Source organism: Agelaius tricolor, unplaced genomic scaffold (genome assembly GCF_023055355.1).
Source record: "Agelaius tricolor isolate 1412-34295 unplaced genomic scaffold, bAgeTri1.0.p SCAF_5, whole genome shotgun sequence".
NCBI classification, from domain to species: Eukaryota; Metazoa; Chordata; class Aves; order Passeriformes; family Icteridae; genus Agelaius; species Agelaius tricolor.
Genome location: NW_027269265.1, coordinates 35461676 through 35480078, shown reverse-complemented (window position 1 = coordinate 35480078; position 18403 = coordinate 35461676). Strand labels below are relative to the sequence as shown.

The window sequence follows — 18403 nt, the reverse complement described above, 5'->3', positions numbered from 1 at the left end:
TGTTAACCTGAAAATTTTTCCAGTCAAACACCAAAATCTGTGTCTATGACAGTGCAGCTTTGTGTCTGTCACACACAAGCTAAAAAGTACATTATGTGTGCATTTGCAGGATTTTATAAATGTCAATGTAAAACACTGAAAATATTTAATCATATTCCAAACTACTTCCTAAAAGGCTTTTTTTTTTTTTCTCTAGTGTGAGGTAAAACCATTTGTTCCATATATCTGAAAAATGTAAACGCAATCAAATGAGTGCAGAATGGCAAAACATCTGACTATGACCCCCACCATGTCCCTCTCACTCCAGACAGCTGGAGACTGAGCAACATACCTCCACAATATTGCTAAACATTGCCTTTTTCCTTATATACTACCCTAGATATCCACTACAGGATCCATGGCCAGAGGGTTGCTGGCAGCCATTTGTTTAACACAAAGTGGGCATTCTTACTTTACCAATTAGAGCCGGCCTTTTGCAGCTCCCATCTGCCAACTTGACCCATGTTAGCCAAGAGCATCACTTCAGAGAAATCCTCTGTACACTCACATCTCAGTAGGTGAGACTGCTCCCTTCAGCAGCTGCAGGGTATGAGGAAAAAAGGCAGAAGTAGGAGAAAAGGGACACACCTGAAAAGGACATGCCCTGTCTTCTGTCCCTCCCAGTACCTACAGGAAGCTTGCAAAGACACCGTCTTCACCACAAGGGTTCCATGTGCAGCTGCATGTATGGATACCCATTGTGCCTGGCTTCATTAGAAGCTACCCTTTGAAAACCTGTATCCCAACACCACCAGGTGTCCTTCAGAGTCTTGCTCACAACTCTTCTGTAGAAACCCACCTCAGAACAGAGCACTTGCAGCAAATTCCCTAAACAGATACAGTGCAACCTCTCTAGATACCAAAGGCCCTTCAGCAAGTTCTCACTCAAAATATGGTATTGTACATTAGCTTCACTACTACAGCTCTACCTGGCACCTCTGATTATTTACTGAGAGTAGGTTGTAAATTATCCTGTGCTCCCAAAAGATACCATGAAATTACCATTTTCATCACCAAAAGCTTAACATACAAAGTTCAAGAATTAAAAAAAAAGGGAAAGTTTATATAACAAAACAAAATTCAGCTGCCATTCATATTACTGTTTGAATCTGTATAGGTTTTCATTAGGACAGCAGAATTCCACAATACTTCTCCAGAAATAAAGTTTGCTATGCAACAGGACAAGACAGGATGAACTGTGAGTGACACAGGCAGGAACAGGCTCACAGACTCAGTCAAGGTGATCAGGTACCGCCAAGTGACACAGCTAAAGAGCAGATGCTACCTTCCTTTAATTTAGCAAAGCCAGCAAGGTGGCTCCATGGACCCATGCAGACATGACACAAAGCATCTGCGGGTTTTACCTCTCACTGTGGCAGCATATTAATCTACATCTCTGAGTACCATCTGCAAAGGACACCCTCCTGTTCTGCAGAGAAAACCTACAGGCCTCCATAAACAATCACTCTTACCCAAAAATGAAAATATGCAATCACAGATGACCATCACAATCAATGTGTGACAGCTTTCCAACCTCTCCCCACACACCCCCCAAGTTCTCATTCTTGTGTGCTGTCTTGCCACACATTAGAGCATGTTGGCTTTAACCCCTGGGAAATGTGGACTGTTATTATCTAAAATGGCTTGGGTTGGGAAGGGACCTTAAAAACCATCTAGTTCCAACCCCCCTACCATAGGCAGGGATACCCTTCACCAGACCAGGCTGCTCAGAACCTCATCCAACCTATAGCTGAACATCTCCAGGGACGGGGCATCCACAGCTTCTCTGAGAAAACTGTTCCAGTGCCTTGCCACCCTCACAGTAAAGAATTTTTTTCCTAATATCTAATTTAAAGCTACTCTGTTTTAGTTTGAGCCATTCAAGTCCCTCTCCATCCTTCTTGTACGCTCCATTCAGAGATGGGCTTGAAGAAACCATAGTGAGCAAGGCCAATGGTGGAAGGTACCACACACAAAAAGAACAGACAGGAACTAAAGAGTGAATTAGGAGGAGCAGCATCAGGATTTCTTAATTTTAAAAGAGAATTATTTTTAAAAATGGGATAGTAAGGCACCTACTGCAATATGCAGATGCAATTCTCAAATAAACTGTCCCTAAAATGGGCAATGCCTTTTCTAGAAACAGAATAGCCCAGGAATCCCAGAAAAGAGAGACTGACAAAATGAAACATCTATTTTTTTTTTTAAGTTTCTTTCAACAGCATGGGCTATAATGGAATGAACCCTGCTTTAACAGTCGTCTCAGATTGACAAATCGCTAGCATGTCACTGCACATGCAAAGTTTTTTCCTGGTCTGGTACTCAGCACCCCAGCATGACTTTTCCAGTGCCCTCACAGTCTGCACCTAAAGTGCTGCAACTAGTTTAGCTCACATAATGTGAATCCCTGTTTCAGAAAATGCTTAATGGCCTGAGACTATTTGAATAAAATTCATGTAACTCATCCCTGAATCTATCCAGACTGGTAACAAATCCTTTGACTGTTGAAGAGAAGTAATGAAAAGGAATTTAATCTGGACTGACAATTCTGGATTGACAGGCAAGGCCTAGAGGACTCAGTGCAACAGAGGACAGCTGTTTCCAGAGCTGCATCTAAACTAACAATGTCTAGATGTTATGAATGAGAGCTCAGCAGAGCTAAAGAAGCTTGTCACAGCAGAAATGGGAATCCAAATTTTAATGATTCCATTAAGGAATGCCAAGGCTGGTGTAAAATGCTGAGCTATTTCTACCTTTGTGTCCCTATGACTGGCCTCACACTACTGTGGGTGTAATTACATAAGATACACAATCCTTTAGTGGAAAGTGGAATTATTTAAGGAAAACAGCTGGCAAATTTAGAGCTAAGTAGGAGCACAGAAACGTCAATGCCAAACCAAGAGCATGTCAAACATGACCCAGATACCTAATTAGAAGTTATGCTCAAACCTAACTAACTTGCACAGGGCTCCAGAAGCAGGCTGACTACAGTAGAGAGGCTGCAAGAGGTACACTCGTGATCTTTATTCCCCTCATTGCATTAGAGACTGTTCTGATCTCTCCCCCCTCTTCCCTAACTATAATGTCGCAACCCTTACAAATTTGCCAGGAATGAGAAGGGTACAGCAGTACTACAGAATAATGATGCTAAGAGCCTCAGGAAGGCATCAAGGCTTCCCAGAGGACTTCCCCCAGCACAGAGAGGAGAGAGCTCAAGGCTTCATGTCTATTCCCGGCCGACCTGCTTTGAGCCAGCACCCAGCCACGGGGATTCCTGAGCTGTGAGGGGGATGCTCTCCCTCTATGATGCCTGGCTACAGTAACACTTCTGCCTCAGGCGCCTCAGTCACCTCAGCCTAATGGGCTGAGCAGGGAGCAAATGAGCAGGAAGTCATTGACAGAGATGGTGCCCAAACATGCCAAGGTACTACAGGAATACCCCACAGCTGGCACAAACAGATTCAAAAGATCCCCAGAACACCTGGATGGTAACTTCATGATACAGGTACTAAAGGTGACAACTAGGAAAGATGCCTTCCTTGATCTGTTGCTTGTCAACAGCAATAATTTCCTTTCATAACAAGGTAACCCACCTAGGTGATTAAAGGAAGCCAGTTGATGTAATTTTTATGGATTTCAGTAAAGCTTTTGATACTGCCTCTCACAGGATCCTTCTGGACAAAAGGTCCAGCACCCAGCAGGATAAACACATCAAGTGGTGGGTGAGCAACAGGATCACGGGTCAGGCATGAAGGGTGATAGTGGATGGGGTGATATCAGATTGGTGACTGGTCACTAGTGGGGTTCCCCAGGGCTCCATTTTATGGCAAATTCATGTCAACATCTTCAAAAATTACTTGGATGCAGGACTTGAAGGCATACTGAGTAAGTTTGCAGATGATATTACACTGGGAGGAGCCTGTTGACTCCATTGAAGACAGAGAGGTCCTGCAGAGAGACCAGGACAAATCACAGGGCTGGGTAATCACCAAATGGATGAAGTGTTAACAAAGACAAGTGCTGGATTCTGCATCTATGATGGGGCAACCCTGGATGTAAGGAGAGACTGGGAAACAAGAGGCTGAAGTGTCAAAGACCTAATGTTTTTTGGAGCTCTAAATTCAACTCTTCCTACTTAAAAAACCAAAGAAACACAAAACCAAATTCTAATGTACTGCACATGTAGCAATGGCGTAAACAATGAACATGAGATGCTGCAGTGCAAAATTATAAATCACATTTTAAAAGATTTTGTTTTCAGATTCTGGGAGTTTTATGCTTGACAAAAGAAATAAGCTTTGATGAATATGCCACAGTCCAATTCAATAGCTTCAGTAATGATAGCCTTGTAATCAAAATTTAATCAGAACATAGTAACTTTTATTTTCTATGGCTACTACTGCTTCCTTAGAAAGCACACCTGTCACTGTCTCTCTCATAAGAGAAAAAACATAGACAGCATTCAACAAAACACTGGATATTTGGCAGATCTCATTCATTAAAAAGTGTGGTTTCCCATCAGTCTAATCTATTCAGGAAATAGGAATGAAATTTACTGGATAGTTAGGGCAAAAGTAAAATATCATGAAAGGAAAACTCATCAGAAATTATTCACTCAGTGATTTTGACAACCATTTTGGTATCAGCCAGCAAGCAATTGAGTTTACAATTGAGTTTACAAACAAACAAACTAACAATAAAACCACTGAGAGAGACGATCCTATCCACAATAAAATAGTTGCAAAAATAACAGAATTTTCATGCAATACCACACAACACCCTACAATAATTGGATGTAAAACCTTCCACTGCTAGAAACACGAGTTACTGTTCTCATCAGCCTATGCTATTTTTTTGCCGATGAGTATATTTAGCATGTTACATTACCAACTTCTCAAAGTTTTCCTGTCAGTTTTATTATTCATTCCTAGGTAAGAGTTAGTCTGCAGTCCTGGTCATATTGTAGAGTTATCTACATGGAGAAAATTCTTACAGTGCAAGTGACCTTGCAAGAGCTGAATCCTGAGACTCTCTTGTGGGAAAGTACCCAGCCACCATACAGGAATTAACTGAACGAAGACCTAATTGCTTAGTTTTATTGCTCTGCAGGACCAAAATACAATTTTCTTCTCTGCATGTGGTAGTGAATCATACATCAAAAATATCCAAGCTCATCAGTTCACACCATATTCAAAACAAATCCATGGGAAGCCAGCATGCAGTTTTGAGAGATTCATCCACACAGGGAAAAAAAAGCCAAAGAAAACATGCAAATGTATATATTTATAGCAATGGATATGCATGGAAAGCCTGAAAGCTTTTTGTGTTCCTCTTTGCTCTTATAGAAGGTTCTAAAGCCAAATCTATGGCGCTTTCAGGTGCAAATACATAAAAGACCAAAGAGCTGTGTATTTCTGCTAGAACAGGTTGAATAAAACAAGATATTCATCAACCATTTATTCACACGAGCAGGCCCTAGTTTGTCCAATCTAGAACCATGCCAACCTCCTTTGCCTACAGCCTCCTGTGGAGATGTGTTCTCACTGCCCAGGCAGCTTTCGGCAGCAGTGATTACTGGCCATTTATGGTAGTAAAAATAAACTGGTGATCTATGTAATTCTTTGTATTATTTAAAGCAAAAAAGCAAAGCCAACCCTTCTTTTTCACCTCACCCCCAAGAGTTACATTAATAGTAACTTCAATGTTGTAACTGAGATATATCAAACATACAATACTCACCTATCAAACCTAACATGTAGAAGTTATTTATGAGCCTGGATTTACAGTTATTGAAGCTAACTTCTGCATTTCTTTAAAACAACACACTGATTAAAGTCAGGAAATTTAAATCCTAGAAGAAACTCTTGGGTTTTTTGCAAAATAAATTTAATTAAAATGCAAGTTAGAATCTGCCCATAAATAATACCCTAAAAATTACATTGACTTAAAAAAGCCAAAGAATTCTAGATAACAATGAGGAGAATCTATGCATAGAATAAAGAGTCAGATGTATTTACCCAATAATATGAGTTGGTTATTTTCCTAATGGTTGGAATGGCATTGAATTAAAGCAACAGATTCAAAGTAATGGCTTTCAATCTACTCAAATATTTGTGCCTTCTCATTGCTATTGATTATCATTGTGCTGTCATATATTGCTGCTTTTACACTAGCTCAAAGTAAACCGGCTTGTCAAAGGGTCAGAGCCCCACATCCTCCTCAGGGGGGATGTGGCTTCCCAGGCACAGCAGGAGCAAAGCTGCTCTGCTGTGAATCTGATGCTTTGCAGCCCACAGGAATTCTGGAGGAAGGGCAGAAACAAAGCAAGAGGTGTGAAAAAAAAAAAAAACCCATGTTAGTAGATCCTTCACCACACAACTCCCAGATTGCTATGAAGACTGGAGAAGCGAAGTACTGCAGCTTGAGTGCAGCCTGCTCAGCACTCCCATCCAAAAAACAATGCCACATAGTTCTTATAATTAATCTCTGCTCTTTTGCTGTGTCATTCAGATCTAGAAACATCTCTTCATTCTACATCTCTTGTGTAATAAAGCTGTGCTTTTGAAGATGAGATGAATGCAGAAAAGCATTAATCATTCATCCCTATGTATTTCTACAGGCATTGAAATATTGTTGACTTTTCTTTTTAATGCTTTATTCATTAGCCACAATATTCCATCAGCTAAATGCTGTGTTTCAGAATAAAACTACAGTCAGCAACAAGACCCTTCTTAATATCTAATATTTTTTGTTATTGTAGCTGAATTACCAATTCATCTAAACACTGGAATTCAACAGGTAGTTTGTCATGCAATCTGTCTCTACTCCAGCTTTCAGTCTCAACTGCAAGACTGAAAAGTCCTTCAGCAAAAAGCAAATTTTGGTAGAGAAAAAATACCAGGCAATTTTTAATAGATTTGCTTTGTTCCAGGCTCATAGCTCTCATTTGTTGCTTTCCAGTCCAGCCATTTTTATAATCATGTTCGTAAATAAGAAAAATTGTAATTCTGTGGCCTAATTTTTGCCTACATGACTGGAAGGTTGTCTTGGGTTTACTTTTCTTTCTGACATAATCTCTGATATCCAGAAAAAGCAGAAAGATAAAGCTGGATCATTTGGTGCTTTGGGTAATTTTTCATTGTCGTTTCCTTGGCCACAGGAATATCCTTGCAGCATAATTATTTAAGTCTCTGATTTATCATAGCTTCACTTGACAGGTGTAGAGGTTCAAATACAGCAAGGACAAGGAGGACCAGGAAGTACCTTCACAATTCTAATTTATGGAAGTTAAATTTCTCATAATATTCTGGGCTTTAGCACTTAAGAAACCTTTTTATTGACTGAAATAAAACTAAAGCCTCAGGATGGGTTTTCTAAGTGTTTCAGTGGCCTAAGCCAAATTTTAATGCACACCCTGCTGTGATGTGCACTTCCTCCAATATTTTTCGTCTCAGGTGCAACTACTTTCAAGTTCTGTCATATGAAACAACATAGTTATGAAGAGTGTCCAATTTTGGTAATTTTAAGTGATGGTTTATTTCATTTATTCATTTATGATTTATTCCACAGTGCATGCACACATTTTTATGGGCTATATAAGCTTCATGTGATGTACAAGCATGCTTTTTTAGAGATAAGCAGTCCTGAAGAGGATGAAGAATTATGAATGACTCACCACTGTGAGCTATGAAAACAGCCAGCTATGAAAACCATCCTTCTCCTTCAAGCCCAGAGTAGCTGTCAAGTCACACATACCCCAATATTTGGGCTGGGTTTATGCCACACAGCACAGAAGGACCGCTGCTATGGAACAAGCAGGACACAAAATGCACCACATGCACTCCCCCTGAGCTGGGAAAGCACAACACAGACGCAGCACTTGTGAGGAAGGTGAGCAGCTGCATGATGTGAACTGAACAGTAGCTTGGCTGCAGCAGAGGGCAGTGATACACAAACACCAGCAGTCCTCACTCTGCACAGCACCTACAAATGCATAAACCTGTCCTTGGTTATTTCTAGCATACAACACTTAACCACTCTTGGGCTTATTCTTAACAAAACTTGGACACTATTTACATGCATTTAGGTGTACACATGTGCAGATGCACAGAGAGATATAATGCATATCCCTTGTTTAAAATGTTAATTCTGATTGCTTTCTCTTATTTCTTTGATGACCACATCCTATTTGATTAATCTGCTATCCCCCTTGTCCTCGGAAATCAAATCCTTTAAGCTTTTGCTACTCAAGGTATTGCTTTGCATCTTTACAACAGGCACAAAATTGCTACACTTCAGGGAGCTGATTTTCATCTTCTCTTCCTTCATCCTTCTCACCATTTGAAAGGTAGGAAGCTGGATGCAGTTAAGGAGAAAAAGGGAGGGGAGGAGGGAGCTGAGGACGAACACAGCATAAGAGTCTGACTCCTTAACTGGGTTAATTTGTCTCCTGGCATGCAAGTAGAGAGCTTAAGAGAAAGCTACAGGAAAAAAACTAATTGCAAGACATGCACTACTCATGTAATTGCTGACATGTCTAATGCTGTGTGATTCAGGGCAGCTTTGAAATACTAGACTTCTTATTGAGGGATGGAGGGATTACATTTCCACTGGGTGTAATTTGAAGAGATGCATAAAAGAAGGAAATGTAAGTTGTTATGAAGAAGCCTAGTCTTCACTTGAATTAGTTTAAATGCAACTTGCTCAGAACAATTGATTTTTTATGAGAAATGAATAGATTTGTATGCCCAACCAACTTGTATTTGGCAAGCCAGTTTCCACCAAGCAATTGCTAAACTGTTGAATTTACTGTGCAGCATCTGCTCTTTAGAAATGTGGAAAACCATCAAAAATTATACAGTATGCACATATAAACAGATGTCAATTTTAACCCATGAGCATGTTCTTTATATCCTTCACAAATCTGTAAACACCCAGTATTAGTTTGGATATTGATTTAAATTTTGGAAATTTTTTTTTTGTTTGTCTGTTAGTGGCCTTTTTTTGCTCTTTTTAACTAAATAGACTAATTCCTGCTGAGCAGAAGATTGAACTTGGTTTAGATTTGGGACTATCTACATCTATTAACTGTCTGAAACAGAGTCAGTACCACTTTTCAAGTGTCCTATTTTTCAAAGCAGAACTACAGAGGAAAGACAGAATATCTAGAACAAAATTACCCAAATGCTGAGGGAAATCTGTATCAGACTCAGTCCTGCAGTGAAAGCCCTGTGTTAAGGGTGGTGCAAGCAGCTGGACAGACAGCCTAGGGAAGCCAAATCTATTGGTAGGCAGCTCATGGAGGCTCTGGTCCCAATGACTGTAGTTTCCATAAGGCACTAAGGCAAGTTCTATCCCTGAAAAGAAGCATTAAGAAAACAAATGTTCTGGCCAAGCACTCAGCCTTGCAGTCTGTTCTCCAGGCCCTGCTAGGTGATGGATGCTGGCTCTTGCCACCATTGCCAGTCCTAAGCCTGTTCCCCATGCCACAACAACCTTTTTTTTTTTTGCACAGTTCACCTGAACAGGGGCCTTTCAAACTCTGGACATGAGGAACTTATTTCTCCCTTGGGATTGTGACTGCTATATCTGGATGAGAGATGTGCTTGACCTCCTCTGAAGGGAAAAGGCAACAAGCACACTCAGACTGGCCTCAAGAGAGCCAATTTCTCAATGGGTGTATAAAGTTCTCCAGCAGAACTTGACTGTTTTGAACTACATCATCAGGGAACATTTTCAATAATAAAGTCTCTCTTTCACAACACCATGGGATTTCCATACTCCAGCCAAATGCATTTTCTTTGAGTAAGTGACATTCTGATGTGTTCTGGGACAACTCCATGGGCACTTGCCAAGACACATGCTGGCTTCTTCAGACAGAGACACACAGCAGTTTAAACTTGGCTTAGCTCATGAGTCTCTAGTAGCGACAGGCCATCTGGCACATTTCAGTGAAACTGGCACTTTCTGCTGAGAGAGGTCCAGGGCTTATGTAAGACAGATATGGCAGGACAGGAGTGAAGTGCACTGGCAGGGCTGTGTGCACTAAGCTTGCATGGCAGCACTCAATCCAAGCCAGGAGGGCCAGGACATAACTCATCAATCCACCCACAGCGACGGAGGCAGCGCTGGGAGCAGAGCAGGCAGACAAGTGAGTGCTGGTGAGGCTCAGGAGCAGTGCAGGAGCAAGGGACCAGCCACGGGACTGCTGCTGGGACAAGGTATCATTCCAAATGGAGCTGTGGGGACAGCCATGCTTCAAGTGAAGGGGTATGGATCAGAATGAAGCTGTATCAAAACCTCTTGGGAGGAGGGCAGACTTGTGCAAAGGTTTTAGACTGCATGTCTCCCTTGGATTATGGTAGCAAAGACGCTGATACACAGGATCAGACAGGACACAAAACAGGAGAATCTGCAACAAGATTGGGAATGTGTGGCAAACTGGGAAGCGTGAAGGAGGCTTTTTGTACTGGAAAGCTCTGCTGTTGCTGCACTGACTTCCTTCTGACTTGTTTTGGCAATGTTGTATAAGACCAAGTCTGAACCAGTGGGAGAAAAAAGTATACGTGTTTGGTCCTCCTGCCAAAAATGAGGTTACTTTTAAGATGCAATTATATGAAAATCGAAAAAAAGATAAGAAAGCCAGTTTTGTTGCTGGTTAGCATAATGAGATGTTCCTACAACAGTCTGATAACTGTGAAAACAGAATTAACAATTCATCTACAGAAACAAAAGCTTTACTGAGAAAATCTTTTCTCACTAGAAGAGAAACGTGCGACTCCATTTATTGCAGCAGCTGCCATTATGTGCATTGGCTGACAACCCATTCTGGGCACGGATCACAGCACTACTCAAAATCTGCCCTCAGGCATTTTTTTCTATATTCCATACTCTGAACTGAACATTGGACGATGTCTGACACATGCACACAGGAGCCACACAGACTGGTCCCATCCTACTTTCATTCTCTGTGGCTTGCCTATAAAAGTGAAGACCTAACCAAGAAGATAATGGTGTGAAATGCTCTCCTTTGACTGACCTACTGCAAGCCAAAGACTGGGAAGGGGAGAGGAAAATCTACTTCCAGAGCAGACTGAAATGTGTCCTTGGCACAGCATACCTCCACAAACTCATCCTACATTCAAAAAAAGTTTTTTCATCCTTTTTCCCAGATTTCTGTTGTCAAGAGAGGACCATTACTGATAACTCCCTGAGGCTTTTTCTCCTTGTGTTACCCAATACCTCATTCACACCTAAGGCATCAGGACAGATGAAAGCAAAACAGAGGAGCAGTTCTCTCCCTGGTATTCAAACTTTAAATCAAACACCCACTTCACTGTACTATAAACAGAGCTGCCTGTTTGGAGCACTGAGGCACTCCTGTAATATTTCTTTTCCTTTAAGATTTTATATTTCTCCTGTGAGAAGCAATTACAATAGAAGTGTCAAGCAAAAATAAATCCCTGTTAATCACAGTCACTGTGAGCCTGCCAAGTAAATCACATCTCAGTGCTACTGTTCCATTTTTCAGGTAGAAATAAAGTGTGTGAGAACGCCATGGTCTAGAATCGAGCTCTTCCCAAGAGGAAGTACAAAGTTTTTGAAAATACAAGTTCTTCTCCTGTGTTCATTACATTGTGTGGAATTAGACAAGCACTAAAACTGAGTATCCACTGACCGTAAGAGTAATTCAGGTTGGAAGGATTCTCTGAAAGTTGTCTCATCCAACCTTCACACAAAGCAAGGCCAAATGAACAGTTAGGTCAGACTGCTCAGTTCAGCTGGGCCCAGAAGTTTCTGAACAGCTGCAAAACACTGGTTCCACAGCTCCTCTGGGACACTGGGCCCATGCTCATTTGCCTGACCATAAACAACTTTCTTCCTATATGTAAATCTAGTTGGGATTTCTTTCCCTGCAACTTGTGCAGATTGTCTTTGGTACTTCCAACATGCACTCCTGAGAAAGGATCTGACCCTGTCTTTGTAGCCTCTCATTCCCTTCTGCTTTTCCTTCCCCAGCCTGAACAAACCCAGTGCCCTCAGCTTCCATTCAAATGTAGGTGCTCCTGCCTCTTCACCTATCTATTGCAGTCAACACTGATAGCATACATACTTTGCTTTTGGTTTTGGTCTACAAATAGGGAGGTCTATGCATCTGAAAGGAAAAATAACAAATGGAGAAAACTTTGGGCTCTCCACTGGCCTGTTATTTTCCCATACTTTTCAAATTCAGAGCCTTCATGAACTATCCATGGGAGCTGCTTTCAAATCACCTGAAGGGAATGGTACCGAGGTTGTTCCCCTTGAAATATAATAATTTCTATGGGCTTTGGAGAGAGGTTTTGTTCTTATTTTATCTTCATCTTTTCACAATACTCTGCATTGTGAAAACCAGCCATTTCAAGACGATGCAATTGCAGTTACCGTTCCAGAACTGGGAGCAGTTTCCATCATGCCAGAGAACTGCTGACCATGGTTTAAAACTCCTGTGAGTTCTCCTATTTCCTTTTGAGTAACAAGCAGTGGCTTGGTGACTAGATTGATTACCTTTTTAAAGCTATAAATTTTAACCAGAATATCAGAAACCTCTTTTAGCTGAGTGAATCTTAAGACATCCAGTCTGTGTATTGCAGACTTGAGCTTATGGGAGTGAGTTTTCAAATCAGATAAATGGTTATTTTCCCCAGGAACCTTCAGGAGCACTACTACTGAGTCAGTGAAAAACAGGTACCAGAAACCCAAGTACAAATCCTCCATACAATTTACATCACCCTGAATAAACTCATCATCTATCAATGGCAGAGGTCTTCGTTGCATTGGAAAATACTCTGTCTGGAAGTATGTGGAGGGATGGTTTTGTACTCTGACTCCCCGTTTTGCACCATCCACACTTTTGTACACGGAGCTTTAACAAAGCAGCACACATGCATAAAAGGTATTTCACATTCCTCTACCTGCGATCAAAGCCTAGTAAGAGTATTTGGCTATGAGCAAGGAAACAACTTCAATTTTCTTTCCTGACCTCTTACCTAAGATTATCCTACCGCTGTCACAGGGAATAACTCTGACTGGTGATACTTTGATACATAACTTTTTTTAATAACTCACCCCAAAGAAATAGAAATGCTTGTTTACTAAAACAGAACTAAGGAATCTTTGTTCAGGTGTAAAGAATCTTACTTCAGCCTGTAACAGAACAACATATAGAAAAATTAGGCAGAGGGGGGCTTTTTTTCCTCACATCTCTTCCTTTTTGTGGCTTCAGTATGTTTGCTTAGAGACAGCAAGTACAAGCTCACATTCTTTTCTCCGCCAATTGCAGTTCTTACCAGTGACCACGCTGGGGATTTTGGACAGAAAGCTCTTGACAGTGCGGATGGGAACTCCACCTGTTTTGTCATCTTGCATTCTTGTAACAATGTCTTCAATCTGCCAAAAGAAAGGAAATACTTTGTGGTTCATGCAAAATGGTGACTTTAACACTTATATACCATTAGTGCTTTGGAGCCCTGCTGGTAGAATGGGTGTCAAATATACCATGTGTATTACTGCACAAACACAGAGGTAGAGACACTGCTACTTGCCCAAATTTAAACCCTGAGATTAGAAAGCATGAGATAACATAGACTAGCTTTGAAGACAATGGTTAATACAAACAATCCAACTACAACTGTGATTTTTTGCTAACCAGGAGTGATAGAAAGGTAGTGTTTGCTCCACGGATGAACTGGACTGCACTTCAACCAGTTTAAGGAGGCTCTCATCCAGTCCACTTTCCCTTCTGCACCCACATTAATTTGAATCTTCAATACTGTAACCTTGGGAGAGCTTTCATTTTCCAAAGGGTCGCAGACAGTCACTAACCTTCTATGTCTTCAGAAGAGTCTAAGGTGGAACAGCGGCAGGAGAACTTCCCCTGCCTCGTTTTTTTTTGGCTAGAATGCTACATGTCCCATGGTCAGCACACAAAGTAAATAACCAAAAGTAAAACTATTATAGGGGAAAACTCAGTGGATTTTTAAAGCCAAGATACCTTTCAGGCACACAAATAATCTATCACACACAGAAAGATACACAATCATCTTCAAAAGCCATGGCAATCAGAGGATCCAATTACTGGGGGAAGGAGCTTAATCCTCCTCCTGCTTACCCTGAAATGGGAAGGAATTTTTGTTCCTTTTAAGGCTACTTGCCATGCATTTACTTGAAGGCAATGCTAGGGAGAACAAAAAACTGAACATAAGCGCAATGCAGAAATTCAGTATCTCCAAAAACTCCTTTCAAGTTAATAAGGTCTCAGAAGCCCAACAAAAATAACCCCAAAGCCGTTGTCTCGGTTAGCTCAAGCAGTCAACAGCACAGCCCCACCCTCTGTTGTTGACAGCTGGCTGAGAACAGCCAGACAGGGAGCACAGCCCTGATTTTACCAAAAGATTTCCTCCTTACAGATGCTACAAAACAGAACCACAGCAGAAGGGTTACATCGTGGGAGCGTGGTCCCTCTCTCTCCTAAAGGCAGCCCAGAGCTCAACATGCTCTCTTCATCTCTGGGAAGCCACTTCATTTACATATGCAAGCGAGTTTTTTTTTTTTTTCACAGATTTAACACCTACATTTCAAAACAAGTTTAATTTCAAGCCTTCCCAAGGTGGTAAGACAATTTCCCTGCCAACTTCAGGCACTGAATTTGATCACTGTGTTCTTAACCTCAGGTTACCACTTAACTGAACTGTTCACACCTTGTTTATATATTACTTTTAATTTAACACGTCCTGATCGAATTCTCAGCGGGAATGAAATCACAAAGATGAAAATATCCTGACATTTTCAATATATTACATGAGCTTTGGGTACCTACACAGTTAATTTGTGATAGAATAATGATACTTTCCCCACAAATGAATCACCACGAAAATTCATACCACTTCTCCCTTTTGCCAGAGCCTTATGCAAAGTTGTTTGCTGATCAAAGCATTGGGCTTTTTTTCAGTTTAAGGATACCTGGAGAGGTAACTGCTCTGCTAAAGAGTGGACAAAAAGCGTTTCTTTTTGTTGAGAGGAGCCTGACAGCATCACTTGTTATTAACCCAGACCTAAAAGGCTGCAGCACTCCAAGATCAGACCTATGGCATGACAGGGCAGCTCAGTCACCTGCGAAGCATGGACACAACATCTCAGAATGGGTCAGGCCAAGAGGGACCACAGTGGGTCATCTGGCCCAACCTCCCTGCTCAAGCAGGTTCATCCTACAGCACATGGCACAGGATTACATCCAGGATCTTGAATATCTCCAGTGGGGGAGACTCCACAACCTCTCTGGACAACCTGCTCCAGCACTCAGTCACCCACACACTAAAACCACTTTTCTGCATGTTCAGGTGGAACTTTCTGTGCATCAGTTTCTTCCTATTGCCTCTTATCCTATTGCTTGGTGCCACTGAAAAGAACCTGACTCCATTCTGAGTCTTAGACTTCATCCAGGAAAGTCAGCCAGACTGAACTGTTTTTGCAAGACAATGAAAATCCCTCTGTGTTACCAACCACATACTTCATCTGTATGTACTTGTAGCTGACATCAGAAAAAGATTTTTCCATGCATATTAGGAGGAAACTGCTCTGAAATGTGCTATGAGTACCCCATGTCTCCAGGAACACTTTAGGGCTTCAAGAATCATAAGAATAACATTTGGTAAAACTGTTTTTTTCTCTTTTTCTATTTGAATTAAAAGTTCAGAATGAAAAATTAGCTAAAATAATTACCTCCATGCTGGAAAATAAACTTTTTACTCTTTTGCTCACTGTAAGCTAAAGGAACCCCAGCATCATTTATATCATTAACACTACAAGAAAAGTTCAATTTCAAGCAAAATAAAACTTTAATTATCTTAAAAGAAAGATATATTGTTTTTACCTTAACTATTTCCCATTTCAATCAATCAAGCAGGCATTGGTGTCTCAAATGGGGCCATTAATTTCAGTTTCAGTTACAATTACAAATACCTACTGCATTTTTAAATAAAAAATAAACAACGCTACCCTAGAGATAACTCCTTCCCAAAAGGCTCCTTCTTACTCTTGTCTTCTAGCCTGACTACACTAGTGGCACTTACTGCTCTCCTTATTTCAAATTGTTGGATGTTGCTTTTCTCCTTCCCTTTCTACTCAAATGCCACACCTCCTTTCTCTCTCATCCTCTCATCTGATCCAGACATGAATACACACGGCATCCTCCTACAGCCTGCCCAGAATTTTCAGTCTGCTACCCAAGAGCCCACAGGATTACAAGCCCCTGGTTCTACATACTCTTCCCATTCCAAACATGCTTTCTTGTGCTCTACAGCAAATTTCTGCCCTGCTCAAAGAGGACAGCATGGCATACTCAAAGAAATATTTGATGATAATTTTATCCTTTCTTAAAGTTATAATCAAGTATTAATTAAAATATTAAAAACCTGTATCTAGCAATGTTTCCAGGTTTTGTTCAGTTCTCTACAAAGAGAAGATCTGACCCTTTACACCAACCTTTGCTTTGCACCCACCTAATGCTTGCAGACATAATATCTGCAAGCCAGATCCACCCTGGATCCAAATTACTGCTGAGCTACGGAAATATTTCACAAAATAAGTGCTACAGTGACAAAGCAGAAAAAAAGTGATCATTAGAGCTTCAAGCATGGAGGAAAGCAGAGGGCACATGAATTGTGAAGGTCACTTTCATCAAAGCTTTTAATCTTAACTTTTAAGAGAGTTACCTATACACTGGAGTGCTAATGACTCTCCCTTCAGCTTCTGCATGTCATTAAATGCCCCTTAGGCTTCCCTCGATGAAGACAGGGAATGAGAGTCCTTGGACAGCTCATTTCATCAGGCTAGGAGGCAGAAAAAAGTATAATAAAGCATTCCTCATTTATCTCTCCTAAATGAGCAAGCTTCAGTGAACTAATTTCTGCCCAGCAAAAGTCATGGTAAGAATGAACAATGCTTTTTGGTTTTTTCCCTATGCTGGGGGTCACTGCTATTTCAAGCTAGTCTGATTTTGTAAAGGGAATTGTTATTCTTCCATCCCAGTGGATTCTGAGTCCGTATCTCCACAAGAAATGCAGAGAAATTCACGTATCTGCTGTCACTGTTAGCTACACACTGTAATGTATGCCTAACAAACTAGATCTGCTTTTCCTCCTGACTGGTTGCTGACAAGTCTACACCCTACTTTTATGCAGAATGTTTTTATTTCTCATTATCCCACTCTCAATGTACTGAAAAAGACTTCTGGCTTCAGGACCACATTAGTGGAGATATAAACTACTGCAGGTAGTTTATAAGAGGTTACCAGCATATCCTGTTACACACAGTGTGATGAGAATTTAATGCATATATTACTGGTATTCATTAGACCTTCTTTTCCACCATCAGCACTTTTTCTGGCCTAAGGGGGCTGAGGGCACAAAGTAGAAGACCTTGAATTTCTGTCAGAGCCAAGATGTCTATCACTGGAAGATGAGAAGTCCTTTTTCTGAGGCAGGACAGAACAAAAGACTACCTTTGTTGATGCATTAGACTAAGTCATAATACAACAACAACTGCAACAACTACAGCCTGGCAACCTTGGGTCAGTGTCACCCAACATCTCATTACCATTTTAAGAGGGAAAACAACTCTCAACTTTGCAGTAGCTTTCCCTTCTCCCAGCACCAAGATAAAGCAGGCATCCCTTCTGCTGGAAGTTAGCACACACAGACTTGCTGAGCCCTGGTCAAGGTTGGCCTTGAAGGGGACACACTGAGGGAAGGTCAAGTTACACACGGAGAAGAAAAGCTGCCAGTTCCCACCTCCTGCAGCCCTATACCCAGACACCACCAGTTCCACTAATGGATCTCCCTGGCTCAACTCAGTTGTGGCTGAGTGACATATAATGATGTCAGAGGCCCTCATGGTCCCATTTTTCATTTTATTTTGTGAGTTAGTGAGGAAAACAGTGCCCTTTTCATATTCTAGCATCTGAGTTAGATGTACATATTCCCCCAGACCCTGCAGGAAAGCTCCTGCTGCCTATTTCTGAATATTTCAGTATGTACCAGGTGCTTGTCTGATTACTCACAGCAGCTACCCTACCCCTGGGGCCTCCTGTCACCTCTAACCTGTGGCTGGAAAGTCTCCAGGCATCACTCATCAGTGCCAACATTAAATGCATAGGGTTAGAGAGAGCACTGTGCAGTTGCAAAGATCCTCTCTGACCTGGCCAATGGCAGCTCTCATGTGTATTGGGGGAGCTGGATGTCACATGGAGCAAAGGATCAGTCTGTTAGCAGCTAGCATGATGGCAATGATTATAAGCACATTTGATCTTTTCACTGAAATACAAGTT

The 18403-nt window shown here is 41.2% G+C and overlaps 1 protein-coding gene across 8 annotated transcripts in view; it reads right to left on the bottom strand.

Moving 5' to 3' along the window:
* Nucleotides 1–18403, bottom strand: part of RGS6 (regulator of G protein signaling 6) — a 249484-nt gene that overhangs the window by 91795 nt on the left and 139286 nt on the right. For all 8 annotated transcript variants that reach the window (XM_071427215.1, XM_071427218.1, XM_071427220.1 and 5 more), the window contains one exon: nt 13368–13467. In XM_071427215.1, the coding sequence (XP_071283316.1) occupies nt 13368–13467 (100 nt within the window). The remainder of the gene's footprint in view (nt 1–13367; nt 13468–18403) is intronic.